The sequence below is a fragment of the Cadophora gregata genome (assembly GCF_030347475.1).
Source record: "Cadophora gregata isolate MNR1 chromosome Unknown scaffold_10, whole genome shotgun sequence".
Lineage (NCBI taxonomy): Eukaryota > Fungi > Ascomycota > Leotiomycetes > Helotiales > Ploettnerulaceae > Cadophora > Cadophora gregata.
In genome coordinates, this window is record NW_026695933.1 from 100,923 (window position 1) to 120,049 (window position 19,127).

Consider the following 19,127-nt stretch of genomic DNA (forward strand, 5'->3'; position numbering starts at 1 on the left):
CATCAACTTCAAAAGCAAGTTCAATTCCAGAAATCAAGATGAGGTAAGACAGGCAATGGTTCAGTTCATAAGTCCATAGATTTTCCATTAAGATTTACCTGCCAGCATGCAATCCACAAGACGACTCCATTCCATGCAATCCTCCTCATCCCCTTTTCCATCTTCCCTCTTCGGGCGAGTCTCCATCTCTTCCAACTCAGTTTCCAGTCAACTATATAATACAGGCAACATCCACCACCACCCCACCACCAATTACAAACCTCCAAGAACATAATAGGTATAAGACACTCTTGCCCAATTCATCCCTCTACCCCTTCCTCGCTCTCAGAGCTCAAGTCTTCGGCTCCCCAGCACCGCGCTAGACATAACATGAACACGAAAGAACAAGACAAAAACAAGAAAACGAAAAGGTATATGACATCTCAACAAAAACACAAATCCACCGAAAACAGTAAAGGAAAAGAAAAAAAAATGTGCCAAAGTGCTGGCGAGGGCAGTATATACAAGTCAGAGCCCCATCTACTCCGACACTCATGCTTCCTTTTCGCTCATACTTTCCTTCGTACATTTTCCACGCTCAATTCTCATCTACGGAACGAGAGAAAAAAGTCATCAATGTCATCAAACACGAGCTCAGCCTGTATTCCGCTTACTTCACCGCGTACTAAACAGTGGTATACTCCTCCTCATATGAGCCGCCCTCCTCTCAATCTCTCTCCTCGCCTTCCCATACGCCAGACTGGCATTCTTAGAACCCACCGTTCCATTGCCAGTGTCGACCTGGAACGCTAGCAGATTAACCACATTGCCATGGCCGAGGCTGACATTCATGGCCGCCTGATTGGTGTAACTCTGACCCTTGAACCAAGTCTGCAGGCTGCTCTGAGCAGTAATGGCATTCTCGAGATCGTCTTCTTGGAGCACGTACAGGACTGCCACGCGTGCGAAATCGAGCACTTCTTCGGTGATGCTAAAGACTGCTTGGGGATCAGAGGAAGTAGACAAGGTCGAAATTGCGGAGGGCGGTCCGTTGGTTGCGGAGGCGTCGTAGACGATGCCGTTGTTTGTTGCGGCTGCTATTGGGGCGGTTGTGGTGGTCGCAGGAATATCTTGTCTTCGAGCCTTTTGGGCAGTGGGATCTGCGACGGGGGCAGAGCTAGTTGCAGAGAATACTAGATTTCTGGCTGCTCCAACACGCTCAGCGCGACCTTGGAAGGTCACCAACGCATTTTCGGTTGCGCAGGAAAGGTTGGCAGAATTGAATCGAGCAAGAATAGTGCTTTCGGAGAGAGGGATGGAGAAATTTGTTTGGCCTCCTGAGATTAGGCGAGAGATGGATTGGCCGAGAGTGACATTTGTGAAAGATGAGCCAGACATAGTGACCGTTGCACAACCGGTGGCATTGGCGGAGGTACATGTAGAGCCAGTGAAGCCATTCGTACATATACAGGCGCAGGAACCATTGTCAACGACGGATGTGCCTCCATTCTGACATACCGTAGCTGAATTGGCTTGGCATGCTGCGACGGTTACAGCTCCAGCATTCGAGGAATCGGGCTTGTTGAGAACGAGAAGTTCAAGAGGAACAACCACAGCTGCTGCGATGATGATTAAGAGAATTAGAACAACGAGCAAAAAGCCCCAGCACGGCAGTCCACAACAGCGGCGAGGCTTCTTCTGCTTCTGCCCATCTTGTCCGTCAGCAGGTTGTTCCTCAAATCCTGTAGGCCAAGCCGACATGGGACGGGTGGGTGTGTCGCCTTGGGGAGTTTGGACACCAGGAGGTGGAAATGATGCAAGCATTCCTGAAAACCCCGATCGATGCTTCTCGTCAGAGCGCACTAGGATAGTTAGCACAAAGCCAAAATGAAGGTTGACATTACTTACTCCCCATCTCCTTCTCCCTAGCAAAGTCGTCCTGGCTCGGAAAATCGTTGAGAGCAAGACGACTACCGGGCCTCTTGCCTCTATCCATCATCGCTGCCAATCTCGTTGCTCGTCTGATTAAATCGGGCAAACTCGTTAGACTACCTCTCGCCTCCGCATCTCTAACGGCATCCATATCCAGCCGCGGTGGACGGCGAACAGCGGATAACCTGCTAAATCCATTACCAGGGCTAGGTGTCCGCGAAGGTTGCGTTCCAGGAGGTTGGAGAGAGCTTGCAGCGTTGTATGCTCCAAGCATCGCTTTAGCATTAGAATCCGAGAAATTCGCTGCATTTGCAGGAGTCGCATCGTCTGTCGTGAATGCCCTTGCTAACGTAGGGACTGACTCTTCGGAGGATGAAGTTGACTTGTCAATGAAGCCCGTGCCTGTCGCGAGAGGCGAATTGGAATCTCCAATTATAGGCCATACTGTGTTCCTCTGAGACTCCTTCCGCTCTAGGCCATTACCATTAGTCTTGGTAGCACCAGCATCCTCACTACCTGGCATTGGAAGGATCCCCATCTTCTCCAACTTGGTCATCTGTATTGGTTTCTGCTGTGGCACTGGCGCAGGTCGAGGTTCTATCCTTTCCGAACTCTTCGTTGTGATCATGGAAGGCTTCGCTCGTCGTCCAAAACTAGCACTTCGAATCAATCCTCTATCATCATTATCATCTGCCGACCCCCTCGATTCTCGTCCTTCCTCATATGTAGGCGATCTGTTGAAATTTCCATCGTATACGCTTTCGTCCTCATATTCGTCGTCGTATGGATAACGCGGAGAGTTGGAGCCCCAACTCGTCGGAATAGCAGCACTCGAGGCATAAGACAGATGAGTCGTTCGTGATCCCGGACTCTCCTCGGGGATGGGAGAGACGAAAGATGCTTGTGAGTAGTATGAAGATGCGCCACGTCTCGCACTTGGTGGTGGTCCAAGGTTGGCGCTCCTTCGTGGCGGGCCAGGAGCTACAGGAACTGGAAAGTCCGGTATCGATCCAACAGACGATAATGTTGACGGCCGTGAAGACATGCTCATAGGTGACGTTATGATAGGTGAAATCATGTCCTCCTCCTCTCGTCTTTCCCTCTCATACTGTTGATCTAGTTGCTCTTGTGTCCGCTGCGCATACTGAGCAGTTTTTACACCATCCTGCAGTTGTGAGATCTCCAGAATCGAGGGGACTTGACTTGGCCGTGGTGGTCTCTGTGGTGGTGGGCCGCGACCTGCAGGTGGCTTGTATTGCTGGCCCGGCTCAGCAGTCCCAGCCAGAGGCCACTGCGGTATTTGAGTTGGTGCTGATATTGCGACGCCAATTGGAGCCTGTCCAGTTTTCGGTCCAGAGGAAGCTATTGGCATCGGAGGTCGAATTCGACTTGCTGGCTGGACTGGCGCAGCCATCCGCGGTGGCTCATAAACTCGTCCCTGTGGAGGTGGTGGTGGCATGGCCGGTGGTAATCCTGCTGCCATCCTTTCTCTTGCTCTCCTCACCGAACCTCCTCCTCCAGTGGCCCCAGGAATTCTGGAAGGCGGTTGCCATTGCTGATTCATTTCAACAACGACTATTGAAGCTTGAAATGTGGAATCGCCAGTCTTCTGACTATATAAGGGGCTTGCGAGAAACTCGGCCTCGTGACCAACCCGCTACTCGGATCCTTTCCTTTTTATCGCGATTGCATATGCATGAAGCCGTAGAACCTTGGAGTAATATGCGCGGATCCGTATTCTGTTCAAATGAAATTGCTTTTGAGTGTTCCTGCAACGGAAATAGAATCGCTGCAGCCAGTTAGATGTCGTAGGCGTGAGAGCTGATTCGTACAAATGTTCAGCTGGAACGAAAGATGAATTGAAAGTTTTGCGTAAAGATACAGAAGTGGTCGAACTCCAGTGTAAGAATAGTAGATGCAAAAGAGCGTGGTCGGTCGCTAGGAGCCGAAATGAATAGACAAAGATCGTGGTCTATGTTGAAGTAGAAGTTTGGATGAATCAATCAAAAAGCGTTGTGTTGCATCTCAACCGGCCGTGTACTGAATCGAAACGGCTGACCAGATGTGAAGAAGTCGTGATGTTACTTCAATTCCCCCAACTTCAACGATCCTGCGCGAATAGTATTAGTAATGGTGACGACCTCATCCAGCGCCAGCGAGGAATACAGAAAGAAGCAGTGAGGGAAATAGGGCGACGACAGCGACGAGAAAAGAGTTCATCCACGGTGAACCCCAACGATCCACAGCGCGGAGGATTCGAAACCCAACTTTGGGGACGGCACTGAATGGTCAATTGGATGACGGTTTGAGGTGCAGGCCTGGCCGTCGTCGACCACCGGTAGCTTGGCCCGATCGTGTACCACCTCCCGGGAGACCCCAAGCCAAAGTGATTGATGGAAGACGAGAAAAGGATGGTGTTGTTACATTTGACGTTTCGGAGGCTGGTGTCAATCAATCATGCGAAGTCCACCTGGTTACTGTCCCCCACTACTTTCTATGCTCTAGCAACGTACCTGAGCACCCAATCGGTACAAAAGTATACCACTGTCCAACCTCTTCAAACGTGGGATGAATTCTCCGTATCCTTCGTCTTGGGATTGTCGTCTCGACGACTCCTCGGCTCCAAGAAAGGAGAGTGATTGACCGTGGGAGCTATCGAAGCTGCCGAGAGAGACCACGAGAGCAAGAGACCGAAGCCGGAAGGATAGGGAAAGAAAGTTGTCTTCGTTCGTCGCTGCTGTTTCAGATTCCTAGTCACACTTCTCTCCTTCTCTGTACTTCGGTACCCGTCAGGTAGCACTACACCCAAGAATACTGGAGCCTCGAGCTCTCGGGCGATCAAGCAGTGCTGAAGCGCAAGGTTGAAGGATAGAAGCTGTCCGTCCCAGAGTGTAGCCGGTGGCAAGGCAAGACAAGGGAAGGGAAGGGAAGAGGAGGAAACAAGTGAAGTGGTGAGAAGGTCGTTCACGAGCCTTGAGGGGCAAGAGTTTACGAATATCGGAGGACAAAATAGAGTCAACGCATGCAGTCAGTCGGTCTAGCAAGGGAGATGGGCTGTCAAGTCAGCGATTGGTGTATGGTTGAGTTGAGCGATGATGCACTGCGAGAATCCTGTTCATCGAGTGGTGAGAGGCTGAGAGGTTGTTCGTATTGCTTGCTGGGTGAGCCTGCGAGAGGTCTCATCAATAATCCTGGCTTGTCGCACAGGACTCGCCCGCAGGCTGGCCTTTTCAAGCCCCTGTCCCCGGCGCAGAAGGCTCAAGCAGAAACACACCAACGCTATCACGTACTGGACATGGTCTGTGAGCTGTGGCTTCAGTGGCTCCAAGACCCTCAGAGAACCAAGCGACACCAATCACAAGAATCAGTGACTTCAGTGGAGTTTTTGATCCCCGAAGTTGTCCACGGTGAGGGGTTGGGCATTTCAAGGTTTGATAGTGGCCTCCAACAGCGTAAAGCAGCGCTAGAGGTGTCAAATTCTTCGACCTTTCCACCCTCCACCTTGGCACAAGGTCTCGTCTGTCCTTTATGACAAGCATCCGTTCTGCTGTGATCCTCGTATTCCACAGGCTGCTTTAAGAGAGCCTCGAGCTTCAATCAAATCCTTCCGGATCCTCACCTTGGCGTCGACTGGGTTTTGGCCAGTGCGCTGGTGAAGCATGGAAAATCATCAGCTGTCAGCCAAGGCGAAACACACAGCTGAAAGTATTCTGGGTCCGAGTGGCGATACATAACGAGAGGCAATAAACGCTCGGGTTCAAACGAGACATGTTCCCAACTAATCCAAACAAACTGAAGCCATCTTGGACTCGAGCCTTACCGAAATTCCTCCAAAACTGTCCTCTCCAGGCAGCTCGCCGCGAAATGCACCATCCCCCGATCTCAGGGGCCGCACTTATCCAGACCTGTCTCGCCTGTCACCCAGTTTTTCTGGTCCAGCGTTTCAGGTTGATCGCTTCATACCGAGCCCGCTGCAAGGTCAGGATCCGAGTCTGCGGTCGGGGCCAATAATAGTCTGACGGCCCAGGGTGTGCCCATCTGAGAACGCAGATCTTGGCAATGTCAACGAGACGAAGTTGTAAAAACATCCTGACGCTTCATCCTCGTAACACACGAATCTCAAAGGCACTGGCTAATTGAGCTTGGGTGTAAGGCCTCGCACGCTGCTGCGCTCATCATTTGTCGACATTCATCTGTACTCCATCCTGTCACAGCATGTTGATCGATCGTCCGACCCAAGACACATCAAATACTGTGCTTTGGTAAGGGTATCTCAGGCTCAATACCAAACCGTCCCGAAAGTCCACGTTTCCTTCTCTTCAACGATCACGATAACGGTTAACCCCATCCGTTCATCCCGAACCGCACTGGGTCTTCTCAAATCTCGTCATCTCACTCAAATTTCCCCAGAATTTCTAGCCCCTTAGGCCGCCTCTCAGTCCGGCCTGTTCCTAGCCTCCACACCGTCGAAACCCAATTGTAATTTCCTTTCTTCCAACGCTCCAACATCATCCCGAATCCTCGCTGCATCAAGGATTCGAGCAGAAAATACCCGTAAGGAATATATTGCTGAATCCCCTTTCATACATGCCTTTTTCTATTACTGTCTCTTCGATAGCGTCATCTCTTTTCCTGGTTTGGCAGCAAGCAGAATATATTGCGCTGTGGAGACAAGCTCCGATTTATATATGAATTGACGGGCTGGGCTTGTCGGATACGGCGGATTCGTGTATCGGGGAGGACGGAGTCGTCGGATTCGAGATCGCATCGGTGATCCGCACGCGGCTCGACGGGTGGCGCGATTGATCCCCCTTAGACTTGACTTCAGTCGAAGGCCAGATGTGATTTTGTGAATCGTGCGGTATGAGCTGTGGTTCACGGCCATCTCATTTCCACTTGTGGCTGCATGTTGGAAGGAACCGCTTTTTCGGAAAGAGACGAGGCGGCGACGGCGTGAAGAACCCGCTCTTCCAGTTCTTGGCCATGTTGGTTTTTTAAGTCGACCGTAAGAGGCTCAAGAGCACATCATTACGTTGACCCCCTCCTGAAGAACCTCTCTGTTTGTTTTGTTGACATTTCTGTTCATTTCCATCACGAGATTTTCAATGTGTTGAAGATGACGGGAGCGAAGCGCTCCTTGACGAGCTGGATGAATAACCTGCGAACTCCCTGCCGCAGCTTGTCCCTCATTTCAATGAGGCGGGATCCTGGGTAATCTAATTTCTTCACCAGGAATCTGCCTGCTTTTTGCGGCATTCCGGCAAAGAGATTGTCGTGCTATGACATTGAAGGAATGAGACTTTCAACCTCCCTTCGGCGCGTCAACTTTGGGCTTGTCCAACAGGCTCCTTGCTCTCTGCGCATAGTAGGAGAAGCAAGGCGCTGTAACTTGGGAATAGTGCTATGATGTTGTCGTTGTTACTGTTCTGTGGGCGATTGAATGTTGGAGATTGAAGGTTGAGGTCGAAGTTCTGATCGTTTACTTGAGAGGTTGACTTCAAGCCCGATTTGGAAGTCGAGGTTGATAATATCACGTGAAGTCACACTCTTTTCAAGCCTAAGGTACCTACCATGTATTTTTTCCTACTATCTGCGTGAAGAATAGGGATATATCTGATTGCATGTAAGATGTTCTTATTATATATCGTGGCTTTTATACTATACCCCGTGTTCGGTCCCAGACGGGGAGTGTTTATTTCCTGTCCCTTGAGCCATGCGTACATGGTGGATAGTAACCTGATCCCGCTCTTCGTCCAAGAAATCCGTCAACGAGCGTCTGTCCGCTTTCACTTGCTCATAATAATGTACAAGATCTATCATCCCCTCTTTGTTTTCCACACTTTCTCATTGTTACCTTGGCGCCGAGACGAGCTTGGACGAATCAGCTAATTTGGGAATTTGATATCAGCCTGAATTGGCATCTGAGGCGCAGCAGCAGTCAACCTCAAAACTCCTTCACGAGGTCGCGTAGACATCATACCGTCTCAAATAGCTTCAAGTGAAGCCCAAGAGAACATTTATATTACTGAAAGGGCCTCAGACCCTATTGGACCTGCATGAGTCGGTGGGCTGGACAGATAGTCGCGACGCTGAAGCAGAGCGGCGAGACTCTTGGAGGATTACCATAAGCTTTGGCGTGCCGCTCACAATGAAGGAAATACTATTCCTAGCCACGTATTGGTGTTACTTCACCATTATTGTCTCTTCCCAATCCGGTAGGCAGTCTTCCAAACTAGGGCAAGGTCATCGAGACTCACCTTCGTAGCACAACCACTTCGATACCTACCCCAGCTCGCTGAACCAACTCCACTCCACGCTCAATACAAACGCATCATCCCAATACCAGATTCAACAGCATCGCCAGGCACCACAGAAACATCTCCATCTGATGATTTTCTTCTCTCCACACCCGCATCGTCACCATCCACTCCACTCCCCAATCTGACCCTCAACTCCCAAATCTTCACCGCCGCACCCCCGGAAACAGTCTTTCTCTTCTCAGGCACCATCCTCGCCGAATCCCACCCCATAACTCTCTCCCTAACCAGCAAAAGCTGCACCCTTAATCCCATAATCTCCATCACCGCCTCCATCACCCATCTCCCCGAACTCGGCATCATCAGCCCGGGCGTAACCAGCACATTCGGCACAGTCCGGTGCATGGTTTTCGGCAGCGGCGGTCGCTCTTCAACGTACTCTGCTCAAGGCACAGGAGGATGGGGAGATGTTCGTGGGCGGCCAGGGCTCGTGTGGACGTTTACGGATGCTTTGATTCCTGGGGGACAGACGACGCAGAATCCGTGGGAAAGTGGGACGGCGTTGTGGATTAATCCGATTCCGACGACGGTACCAAGGTTTGTGGTTGAGGGGAATAGAACGGTCCAGTTTGGCGGGACGGTGACTTTGAGGAGTGAGGTTGTGAGTGTAACGACTGATGAGAGAGGGACGGGGTGGTTGGTTGCGGGTAAGGCTTCGGCTACGGTGCCAGGATGGCCGTTGATTACGAAGGGGCCGGTACTGGGGAGTGAGATAAATGGTGCATATCCGCTTGATGGGATGGCTGCTGGAGGGGCGCAGTTGATTGAGACGGGGTGTTGTTCGATCTGCCGGAATGCTTCTCAAGCGACGACTGCCACGACAAAATCGAGTGGTGGAAGGTTGACTGCGGAAGCATGTCGCAGCTGGGATTTATGGTTATCTGTATGGGCATTGGCCGTAGTCGTGGTGCCATGGTGAAAAAGAAGTATGTTGACAGCCAAAGTTCTGTTGTTACAGCGCTGCCTTTCAGCCATTGAATCACGTCGAACATCTCTTGGCAGTCCGTCTTTGCGCCCTTGAATGAGTCTGCATCAAACGATGTTGCTTTTTGTAGGATAGTTGAGCACTTGTTCGACTACAGAGTAGTCAATGCGGACTTGTCACGTCTCGTTCCTATTCGAAGAGATAGGCACAGCAGATGTGCAGCCCAACGAGGCTTCCCAACTTCCTTTATCCACCACGACCACCGTTCACTGACGACCAACCAACACTCGGATCACCATCGAATATGCACGGGAATTTGAAAACGATGATTCTCAACTTCGGCAGTTGTTTTACGACTAGAAGGCAAAGCTCGGCTAATTCATGTTTTGCCAAAACAATCGCTTGCGGATCAATCCCACACAGTAAGTTGAGGCTAATGGATTTCAAGAATGGGAAATTAGGATACGATCGCAGATCTATGTATTGTGGCTCTCATGGTAGGTATGAGAAGCATATGGAGCTCATATAAGTCGCCTCCACAACACACACGATTTTCACCTCAGCATTTTTTCCAGATCTATCAAGCTCCGCAAGGAAAAGTCACATCTCCCAAAATGAAATTAGGATACCTACTTCTGCAAGCTGGGCTCTCCAATGCAGCGCTTAGATTCGCCTGTTCAACAGTTTCAATCCAACGTCTCGACCCTCTCGTCGAACCTGGCCAAATCCCCTCTGCACATGTCCACCAAATCGTTGGCGGAAATGCTTTCAACGCAACGATGAAAGGGGATATCGGCGAGCAAGCAACTTGCACGACATGCGCCTACACCGAGGATTTATCCAACTACTGGACAGCAGCCATGTATTTCAGACACGAAAACGGTTCATACAAGCGCGTACCGCAGTATCCTAATGCCCAGCTAGGGTATGAAGGCCAGGATGCGCCTGATATCAAGGGTGGCATGACTGTGTATTACACACAGAAGGATTTCAATTCGAATGGCGATCAATACATCACCGCATTCCCACCTGTAAGTCGACCCTCTCTCAAAATCAACAAAACACTCCACTCACTCATATTCAGGGCTTCCGCATGACAGTCGGCAATCCAGCCACGACCTCCCTCGCGACCCCAAAACAAAACGCAGGACTCGCCTACACCTGCCTCGAAACAATCTTAACTCGAGGTTTCGAAACCCCCGACTTCCCAAGCAAGCCCTGCCCCGCCGGTATCATGGCAATCCACCACTTCCCCTCCTGCTGGGATGGCATCAACGTCGACAGTCCCAACCACCAATCCCACATGTTTTCAACTCAACGAGGCGGTTTCCTTGAAGCCGCTCCATGCCCAGCTTCACATCCCGTCCGCACGGCACAAGTTGCGTATGAGACAATGTGGAATACCACGGCGTTTGCAGATATGTGGCCGAAAGATGGATCGCAGCCGTTTGTGTGGTCGTTCAGTGACGGTAAGGGGTATGGGACACATGCGGATTATTTGTTTGGATGGAAGGGAGATAGTTTGCAGAGAGCGATGAACGATTCGTGTATGTTCCATAAGTGCGGGAGTCCGGGGATGCAGGGGATTTTGAAGACGCAGACGGTGGAGGAGATGAATAAGTGTGCGGTGCAGAGTACTGTTGTTGAGGATTATGATGGGTGGGTTGATGAGCTGCCGGGTCAGAAGATGGCTCCAATGGTGTTCAGAGCTTGAAGTTGTGGATGAGGTATTTGGCAACGTGCAAGAGTTTTATGGGTGATAATGTTAGGAAGATAGATTCCGTAGTTCTCAGATTGTGTCTATGGATTCATTGGTTTAGAGTTGCGTAGAGCATTGGTTCAAGATTGTTTTCTCCCGCATCGCTTATTCGTCTTGCTAAGAAACATCATTTCTGCACCCAAGTATGTAATCAAAGCAGTGTATGCCGAGAAGGGACCAGATATGTATTAAGACACTTGCGTGGAATGACTTGTTTTCGTAAAGTATTATCTTCTCTAATCCATTTTTGGGTAGATGTCCGACTGATGATCACGTGGCATGTCAGCTTACCATGCAAAGGAACGATTTCTGATTCGGCATCTTCTTACGATTGCTTATGCACAATTGGACACCTATCCGTCAGCTTGGAGGTGAGCGGCGTCCTTTCTTCAAAATTTACTAATGATCACTCAATGCTCTCTTCAAGTCAAACGAAGCAATTAAATGCCATCTGTCCATTCCCGATGACATTGATATTTCTTGGTAGACAACCCTCGTCGCAGTATTTCAACCTCGGCAAATGTCTTCAGCAGACTCGTCAACCTCTTCGTCATCGCCATCAGCCGAACCTGTACTGGCAGAAAGACCTGCAGCGATAGCAAACATATCGAAGAAGCGGAAGTCAAAGCCTAAAGTCAGAACAGGCTGCCTCACCTGCAAGTTTGTTGGCCCGTCCTGCAGCCGAGCGGATAGGAGACCTCGCGCTAACGCTGCATCAGATCCCGACGAGTCAAATGTGATGAGGCCAAACCTCACTGTACCCGATGTTTGAAGGCTGGATTGACCTGTGATGGGTACAAGCAGCCCGCGAAATCGATCACCCGGGTTCGACAAAAGCCAATCATCCTCCCCAAGAAGGTGGCAATTCCAAGAGCTGCCACTGCGATTGCTCCACTACGTAGAGTCTACGCTGGAGTTGGCTTTGAAGATCCGTTGGACGGACACTGCTTTCGCATTTTTCTGGAGGAGACCGCTAGAGAAGTATCTGGGACCTTTCTGGGCTCCTTATGGGGAAGATTGATCCCTCAGATCAGCGAAGTGGAGCCTTTTGTTCGACACGCAGTCATAGCCATCGGAGCCTTAGGAAAAGAAAGTCGATTCAATCGGCAGAAAAAGCAACTGGGTTCATTGACCCAAGGACCGGACTATCAATATGCATTGCAGCAGTACGGCAAGTCTCTGCGGGGTATGAGGGACGCCATTGCTGCTGGCCAGCATGATCTTCGGAAAGCTTTGATTGCGTGTCTTCTTGTTTTCTGCTTTGAAGGGATGCTCGGAAACCAGGCAGCAGCAGCCATTCATGCCCAGAGAGGACTGATGCTGCTCCATCAGTGGACGACTGGGAACAATCCTTTTGGGAAGCCATTTCAAACGCAGAAGGCATGGCAGGATCAACCGTTTGAAGAAGATTTACTGGAAGCGTTCAATGCGCTTGACTCGCAAGTCTTGCTATTCATTGATACCAGAGACAAATCGGTACACAGCCAAATTAAGGCCAGCCACAATAGCATCATACAAAGCATGCCAAGAGTGTTCACAAGCCTGCCACAGGCGAGGCAGTTCTGGCAGCTCATCATGAACCGGAACTATCACTTCTGCAAATCAATTCAGCACACCGATATGGAAAAGCTGAAAGAAGCCAGGCAAGACTCGGAGTGGGAAGGTTCAGTCGACATGAAGCATACCGAGCTCCTGTTGAGCGATGCTCAATCTGGACCATGGCCACTTCGGGAAGAGCACCTGCGCTACCGAGGGGACATTCTCCGGTGGATAACCACGTTCGGAAACCTCTACGGAAAGATCATGGCAGGTGATAATGAGCGGGAGAAAGCTTGCGCAGGGATCCTTCAAGTCCAAGCTCGAGTGAGCAACATAATGCTCGCTGGTACATTCTTCACGACGGAATGCGAATACGACATCTTCCTCCCAGAGTTCAATGACGTGGTGAACTTATCCGAGTCCATCTTGCCGTACATTCAATCAACATACAACGGCACTGCGCCACGCTTCAACGTCGACATTGGAATCGTGGCAGCACTTTTCCTTGTTGGTTCTCGCTGCAGAGATGATCCCATCAGGCAACGTGCCATTGACATGTTATTTGCCGCCAACTATCGCGAAGGGATTTGGGATGCGCTTGCAGTCGCGCATGTTGCTCGTTGGTTGAGAAGTCTGGAAGTAAAGGATGTGGAGCCAGGTCATTGGATACCAGAGGAGAAACGGGCCGTCTTGAGCGCGATTAACATCGACCTGTATCGGAAGAAAGAGGCATTGGGTGCCGTGCAGAAGACGAAAGACGGTTTGGTAGAGAGCAAGACTTTCATTACTTGGTAAGGTCCAGGCAAACGCACGCAATGGCTACCTGAAAGACGCGAATCTCGTATCCAGATCAGGATGAACGCGGAAGATGTATCGAATCAGTTGGGATTACCATCCAAACCAATTTTTGAAAGTGTTGTTCGATGCAGTTAGTAGCAAAACCGGACAGCTGCAGAAAGAGTACTCGCGCTCCATGCTTGCTAGAGTCATATCAGCAAGGGGCTAAGAGGTCACACATATGGACTGGTCTTTGCCATGCGGCCACTATGGGTTATATCATGGAGCCAGTTAGGAATACAGATTTTTGTCGGAACGAGTGACTTGATACCTGAGTAGTGGTCAGGAATGGGGTTCCAAGAGATGGGCAGAACGGAGCCAGTCTTCGGAATCTCCATGCTTGCAAGATTTTAGGGTCTACCACGCTACCATGGAACCGTTTAAAGCCACAAAACGCCCTGATATCAACTTCAATTCAGCCTTATAACAAGTAGGTATCCAACAGCCCCCAAGTTAGGTCGCATCTTGGCCCCCATGCTGCACCTTCGCAACCAACATATGCGGGTCATCCCGCTGCATCATTTGCAAAAACTTCGCCTCTAACAGTCCATACAAACAACCTCGATTCGGGAGCTGGGATAATACTGAGTCTAGATCATGCCACCCCATCAGGAAGAGGCACAGTATTCTTGACAAGCCAGCTCACCCAACCACTTGGAACTCTTTTTCGCAGTCTTACAAATCGCCACGAAATCCAAGCCAGGGACAATACTTAGTTACTTACATATGTACCGGCATAATCTACGTCGTCGGACCAAGTGAGCTCACTCCGTTGAACTTTGCACAGCCGACATGGCGAATCAGCTCGCTTATCAACGCCAAGGCTGGGGTCCAGAAAAAGGGGGCAGAAGCGAGAAGGATCAACGCCAAATCAGGGGCCATATGTGGCCCTGGCATCGCGGGGTCACACTGCAGCTCGAGAGAACCTATCATCATCCCGCCATGATGTGATTGAAACAATGCGAGATCGCTGTGAGGACGTCTTCTCACGGACTCGAGGGCAATCACATCGTGAGATCCATTGGGGTCACAATCACAATCCAACATGTAGCCGCCGAGCAATTTACATTCACCGGATCTACATTCGACGGAGGATTGTGAATAAGCCTGAACGGTCTTTACAGAAGCCAGTTGAGATTCTTGTATAAATGATCGTTGCCCAGACCTCGTTGAGTCTTCTTTCAAATCACTAACCACCTGTTCTTTATCACGTCGAGCCACACGCAAACAATAAGATACACCATGTACTTCAAGCTTCAAGCCCTATCGCTCGCCCTTATCGGCGCTCTCCTCCTATGCAATGACATAGTCAATGCGACGCCTCAACGCAGACCCACCAAGAAAACAACAACCACATCGGCCAAAGCAACTTCTACCCCAATCGCCACACCAACACCAAAGCCCCTCCATGGCTGCCGAGTCTTCGTCCAAAGATGGGGACTCAACTCCTGGGAAACATTTGATACCATGTAGTACGTCCTTTCCCTCATCCCATCCTCATCCCCATGACATTTCCCATCTCTCACCCTTAGACTAACCCAACCTCAACAGCGAAAGCAACGGCAAAGAAATCTACAACCAAGCCACAATTGGCAGTACCACTCCCGGCGACGAGCTAGTGCCATACCAGCTCGGTTCCAACATCTTGCACATCTACAACACTGCGAATCCAGTTTATGTGGGACTTCCTGCTGGGACTGCGGATCCGGGGAAGTTGAGCTTTGCTTGGGGGACTCAGAAGTGGGATAATTTCTCGCCGGGGAATCCGTGTGTCAATATGGCTTCGACTGCGGGGTTGAATTCGTCGTGTACGTTTTCGTGTGATAGGTAGTGGCATTGTGAGGGTGTGGTCGTTGGAGGAAGGAGGAGGGTGATGTCGAGACTGATGGACTGTGTTCGTAGGAAAGCTGTGAAAGTTTGACAGGGGAGGGAGGCAAAGACTGGACTTAGGTAGATGTTTACTAAAGATTACCTTTTGGAATCGATCAACGAATGCAAATAGTGAGTTTCTTTTTATCACACTTCGAGCATGTGCGGCGGTTTCTTGAGGATGATCTAAAGCATTGAAATTTTACGTCTCCATCATCGGGAGCGACGTCCTTGAAGTCACTGCATGACTTAGCTTTACGAGAGTGCATTACTAATGTCCTTTTGTCCATTGACACTCTTTCAACGTTCTATGACCAATCTGGCCTTGAGCGAAGTTGCAGAATAGTAGTTCGTGACTTCGCTTCGACTCGTGTTGACTAATTGTTCGCACTGTAACAGGTTTCTACTCTACTACTTGGGTGCTAATCTGGAGTCGTTGATGAGTAAAAGATTAACATTAGTGGTAATAAGGTTGATAATAGTAAGATTTCCTTTAATTTAATATTACACAATGAGTTGGGGTATCCTTACATATCTACCTACCTACCTAGGTAGTATACGGGTATACACGTGACAAGGAACACAAGGACTGAAGTGCCTCGGCATGCTTCCAGCGGCGCAGCATTAACATTTTACCATTTGCTACTGTTATAACCGGAATATCCTTTAAATAGGGCTTAAGTATCTCCATCCGCGGATCGAAAACATTAAGCTTCCTACATAATGTCAACAATAACAACGCCGGTATCGCCATCGCAGCCTTCCCAGGCTGGCGAATCGCCTTACCCGTCAATGCGCGACCTTCAAGGCGATGGTCTCCCCGTTCGCTTCGTGGACGCCACGCGTCGTCTGTTCTGGTCTTTCGAGGGAGACTTTCCCTCCGCGATATCAGTCATGAAGACCTCCATGACCCCGGACTCTCTCGAGCCACTGTTCCAACCAGACCCGTCAGGAGGCAGCAGCGGCACGTGGCACGAGATATGCCAACTTGCCCTCACCGAACCCAAAGTGTCATCTGTCCGAGCTTCGGTAAATGATCTTGAACATTATCATGGAGATTGGATGGGGTGGCATAGAGAGCATCCTTGGGCAGAGTTTACCACGTATGGGGAGATGAGCGATGAGGATCGACCGTTCGCGCCGGAAATGCATGAAGATGGTAGCTGGGAAGAGGACTCCGACACAGAGTGGCTGGTTTCTTGCTGCGGGGAAGAGAGGCCTATTAATAGAGACGTAAAATTAGAGGTAAAGCCAGCTGAAGGATGCCAGTTCGTTACTATTCGGGATTTCGTGAGTGGTGAGTATGAGATTGTCGATTAGTTGCTGTGCGTTATGCTGAACACGGGGTTAGCGGTACATCCATGGCTTTTGAGCTTGCGTGAGGATATTCTAATGGCGCAACGGGTCAAGCTTGGCTATCCATCTGTATTTGCGACAGAGTTTGTGGTTGAAGTGGCTCATACAGGTGGCACAGTTCGGATCATGGATAAAGAGAATTGGGTGAAGGCAAGAAGTGGAGCTCCGCAGAATAAATACATCCCCGAAGCTCTGTTTGAGAGAATACGAAAGGCTAGGGAGCTGAGGGAGAGTGGTAGAAAGTGAACACGACGAGAAAGGTGACATATGTCTGGTCTTGAGACTTGAGACTTGTGCAAGACATAATTACAAACATGTTTTGGGATGGTATTCAGGGCCGCCAAGGACACTGAACTGAAAAGGTGTGATGTTTGGCTATAAGAGATCGGACCTTTGGCTACTCGCCAGAAATAATACAGGCGCTAGACAACAATGCGGAACCCTTATGTAGCTACTCTTACGCCTGGTCTCACCTAGGCCAGACATGTGCTACGAAAGGATTGGCAGTCTAGCTATCCACAGGGATTTAATTGAGTCTTTAAAACCATGTGGTGTCGCTACAGAAGAGAACATTGAGTTCATTTACTATTGTGATGTTAAGTAGATCGTTGTTTGATCCCCCATTGATTGCAAGTGTTTGTTGACATTCGGTAGTCAGCTGACAGATTCCCCTGTACACCCTCCCGCTCAACTGCGAAGACCTGTGCTCAACAGAACAGAGACACTTTTAACCAGAGTCTACATTTTACCAGTTTCCAAAGCACCGATGTAGATCTTCGCATTTGAATAATTCTTCCTTCCAAATTTTCCGAAAAAGGCCAACGCAACCAATATCTTTGACAGCCGGAAATATGATTATCGTGAGTTTGAAGCCCTTAGTAAAACTCTCAAGCAACTGGCAATCAGACAAGCAAAGATGACATGTGGAAATATGAGAAAATAGTAGCGTCAAAGTAATCTTGAAGAAGTACGGGGATATCTCGGTTCGAAAGCGATGAAGCAAAACAATAACGGTTCCTGAATAAAAGTGAAAACGGCATAAACTGTGCTCTTTCATGGATTTATTATGAATAGATTAAAGTTCCTTCGATGACGAAATTGTTCCTGTGGTTTCTCCAGAGACCGTCTGATCTTCGGTACAACGTCCCTGTAAGTGGATACCATTCCAAACACTGCCAGGATGATGCTATCCACATCTCAATTCCTCCGACACACCCGAGTAAAAATAACATTATCAGCCCCTCTTTAAGCATCGTTACGAGATGATACAGCGTGATAAGAGATAAGCTTCTCTGGCTACATCTTCTGAACCCTCGGCTGCTTCAAAAAGTCTTCTTCTCTATTTTCTATTTTTTCCGCCAGTGTAATCCCAACACAGACTAACTCAAATATACTGTGTAAACCAGCGAATCAAAGACAGGTCTTAGATTCGATCATGAGACTTCTTTACACCACCATTCTTTCGCTTCCTTTTACCTTCGCTTCTCAAATCATCACACTTTCTTCACGTGCAGATTCCGCCTCCAGCTGCACCGACACACATATTTTCCTCGCTAAAGGCAACAACGAACCGTATCCTGGCCGACAAGGGAAACTGGTCAATTCGATATGTTCTGGCCTATCAAGTTGTGACTATGAAGATATTCTCTTCTACAACCCTGTCGAGTCCGGATACTGTGACTCGGTAATTGAGGGAGCGGCCAATGGTATCGCGCAGATAATTGCTTATAATAAGAGATGCCCTGGTGCTAGTCTGGTGATTAGTGGATATTCTCAGGGTGCTCATATTGTGGGAGATATTCTTGGAGGAGGTGGTGGAACGTTTTTTCAGGGGTGTGTTCAAGGTGCTATCGGGGGTTTGGATGTCAAATCTGCAGCAGGAAAGAAGAGTGAGTCGGTGTCAACTATTGTCAAGACCTTGCTAATTGGCATCAAGTCTCCGCCGTGTTGATTTGGGGGTCGACCAGACATACTGCTTCTCAGCCCTACAATGTCTTCAGCGGTGCTGACGGCAAAGGACTCTTTCCTCGCCCAGAATCCCAGCTCGCAGCAATGGCTCAATGGACTTCCGTACTGCACGACTACTGCGTCTCGACTGATCCAATCTGTGCTGGAGGTAAAGATGGAGCTACGCATCTTAATTACTTCGATCTGTACTCGGACGTGGCTGCTGAGTGGGCCAAGAGCCAGGTTGGATCCGCTGCAGAACCGACCACTGTAGCTTCCAGCACATCGGCGAGCACGAGTAGTGGAGTTGCCAGTTCGTCAAGTTCGAGTTTAGATGCTACAAGTCTCACTGTGTCCGCAATCCCAACGCCCACGAAAAGTGTGGAAGTGACTGTCAGCTCTGCTTCTGTCTCATTGACTTCGACAGCTGACTCGGCGGCGTCAACTTCAGCATCGACGTCTCCGACGTCCACGTCATCGTCAGGTGGTGCGATTCCGACATCGTATGGCCTCAATCTGCTAGGATTAGCTTTTGCAGGCTCCATTGTTGCGCATATTTGAAGATTTCAGAAGAATAGGATCTATACAGGCCATAACGTTCAGTACTATTCCTTGTATATAAGCGAAGTTCTATCATAATAATACCAAGCATAATCATTGTTACAGC

At 49.5% G+C, this 19,127-nt stretch overlaps 6 protein-coding genes across 6 annotated transcripts; 5 read left to right on the forward strand and 1 right to left on the reverse strand.

Annotated features, from left to right (window-relative positions):
* Window positions 1-63: 63 nt before the first annotated feature.
* On the reverse strand, window positions 64-4,652 carry ONS95_001395 (uncharacterized protein). Its single transcript, XM_058494592.1, has 3 exons — window positions 4,425-4,652; window positions 1,888-4,021; window positions 64-1,841 (listed from the first exon to the last, which is right to left on the reverse strand). Exons 2-3 carry the CDS (start codon window positions 3,473-3,475, stop codon window positions 655-657), a joined length of 2,775 nt encoding a protein of 924 aa, XP_058354899.1. The 5' UTR covers window positions 3,476-4,021; window positions 4,425-4,652; the 3' UTR covers window positions 64-654.
* A 3,407-nt stretch (window positions 4,653-8,059) lies between these two features.
* Window positions 8,060-9,147, forward strand: ONS95_001396 (uncharacterized protein; the record flags this gene model as incomplete). Its single annotated transcript, XM_058494593.1, has 2 exons — window positions 8,060-8,126; window positions 8,177-9,147. The coding sequence occupies 2 exons, from the start codon at window positions 8,060-8,062 to the stop codon at window positions 9,145-9,147; spliced, it is 1,038 nt and encodes a 345-aa protein (XP_058354900.1).
* Window positions 9,148-9,647: 500 nt separating this feature from the next.
* ONS95_001397 (uncharacterized protein) lies at window positions 9,648-10,867 on the forward strand (the record flags this gene model as incomplete). The annotated part of the gene is made up of 2 exons (XM_058494594.1): window positions 9,648-10,184; window positions 10,238-10,867. 2 exons carry the CDS (start codon window positions 9,648-9,650, stop codon window positions 10,865-10,867), a joined length of 1,167 nt encoding a protein of 388 aa, XP_058354901.1.
* Window positions 10,868-14,530: 3,663 nt separating this feature from the next.
* On the forward strand, window positions 14,531-15,119 carry ONS95_001398 (uncharacterized protein; the record flags this gene model as incomplete). Its single annotated transcript, XM_058494595.1, has 2 exons — window positions 14,531-14,760; window positions 14,840-15,119. 2 exons carry the CDS (start codon window positions 14,531-14,533, stop codon window positions 15,117-15,119), a joined length of 510 nt encoding a protein of 169 aa, XP_058354902.1.
* A 761-nt stretch (window positions 15,120-15,880) lies between these two features.
* Window positions 15,881-16,759, forward strand: ONS95_001399 (uncharacterized protein; the record flags this gene model as incomplete). Its single annotated transcript, XM_058494596.1, has 2 exons — window positions 15,881-16,454; window positions 16,509-16,759. 2 exons carry the CDS (start codon window positions 15,881-15,883, stop codon window positions 16,757-16,759), a joined length of 825 nt encoding a protein of 274 aa, XP_058354903.1.
* A 1,189-nt stretch (window positions 16,760-17,948) lies between these two features.
* Window positions 17,949-19,021, forward strand: ONS95_001400 (uncharacterized protein; the record flags this gene model as incomplete). The annotated part of the gene is made up of 2 exons (XM_058494597.1): window positions 17,949-18,402; window positions 18,450-19,021. The coding sequence occupies 2 exons, from the start codon at window positions 17,949-17,951 to the stop codon at window positions 19,019-19,021; spliced, it is 1,026 nt and encodes a 341-aa protein (XP_058354904.1).
* Window positions 19,022-19,127: the final 106 nt, after the last annotated feature.

Coding starts and splice junctions, on each gene's coding strand:
- ONS95_001395 (XM_058494592.1), bottom strand. CDS start 3,475: ATGAATCAGCAATGGCAACCGCCTTCCAGAATTCCTGGGGCCACTGGA. Junction 1,842..1,887: donor TAGGGAGAAGGAGATGGGGA/GTAAGTAATGTC, acceptor TAACTATCCTAG/TGCGCTCTGACGAGAAGCAT.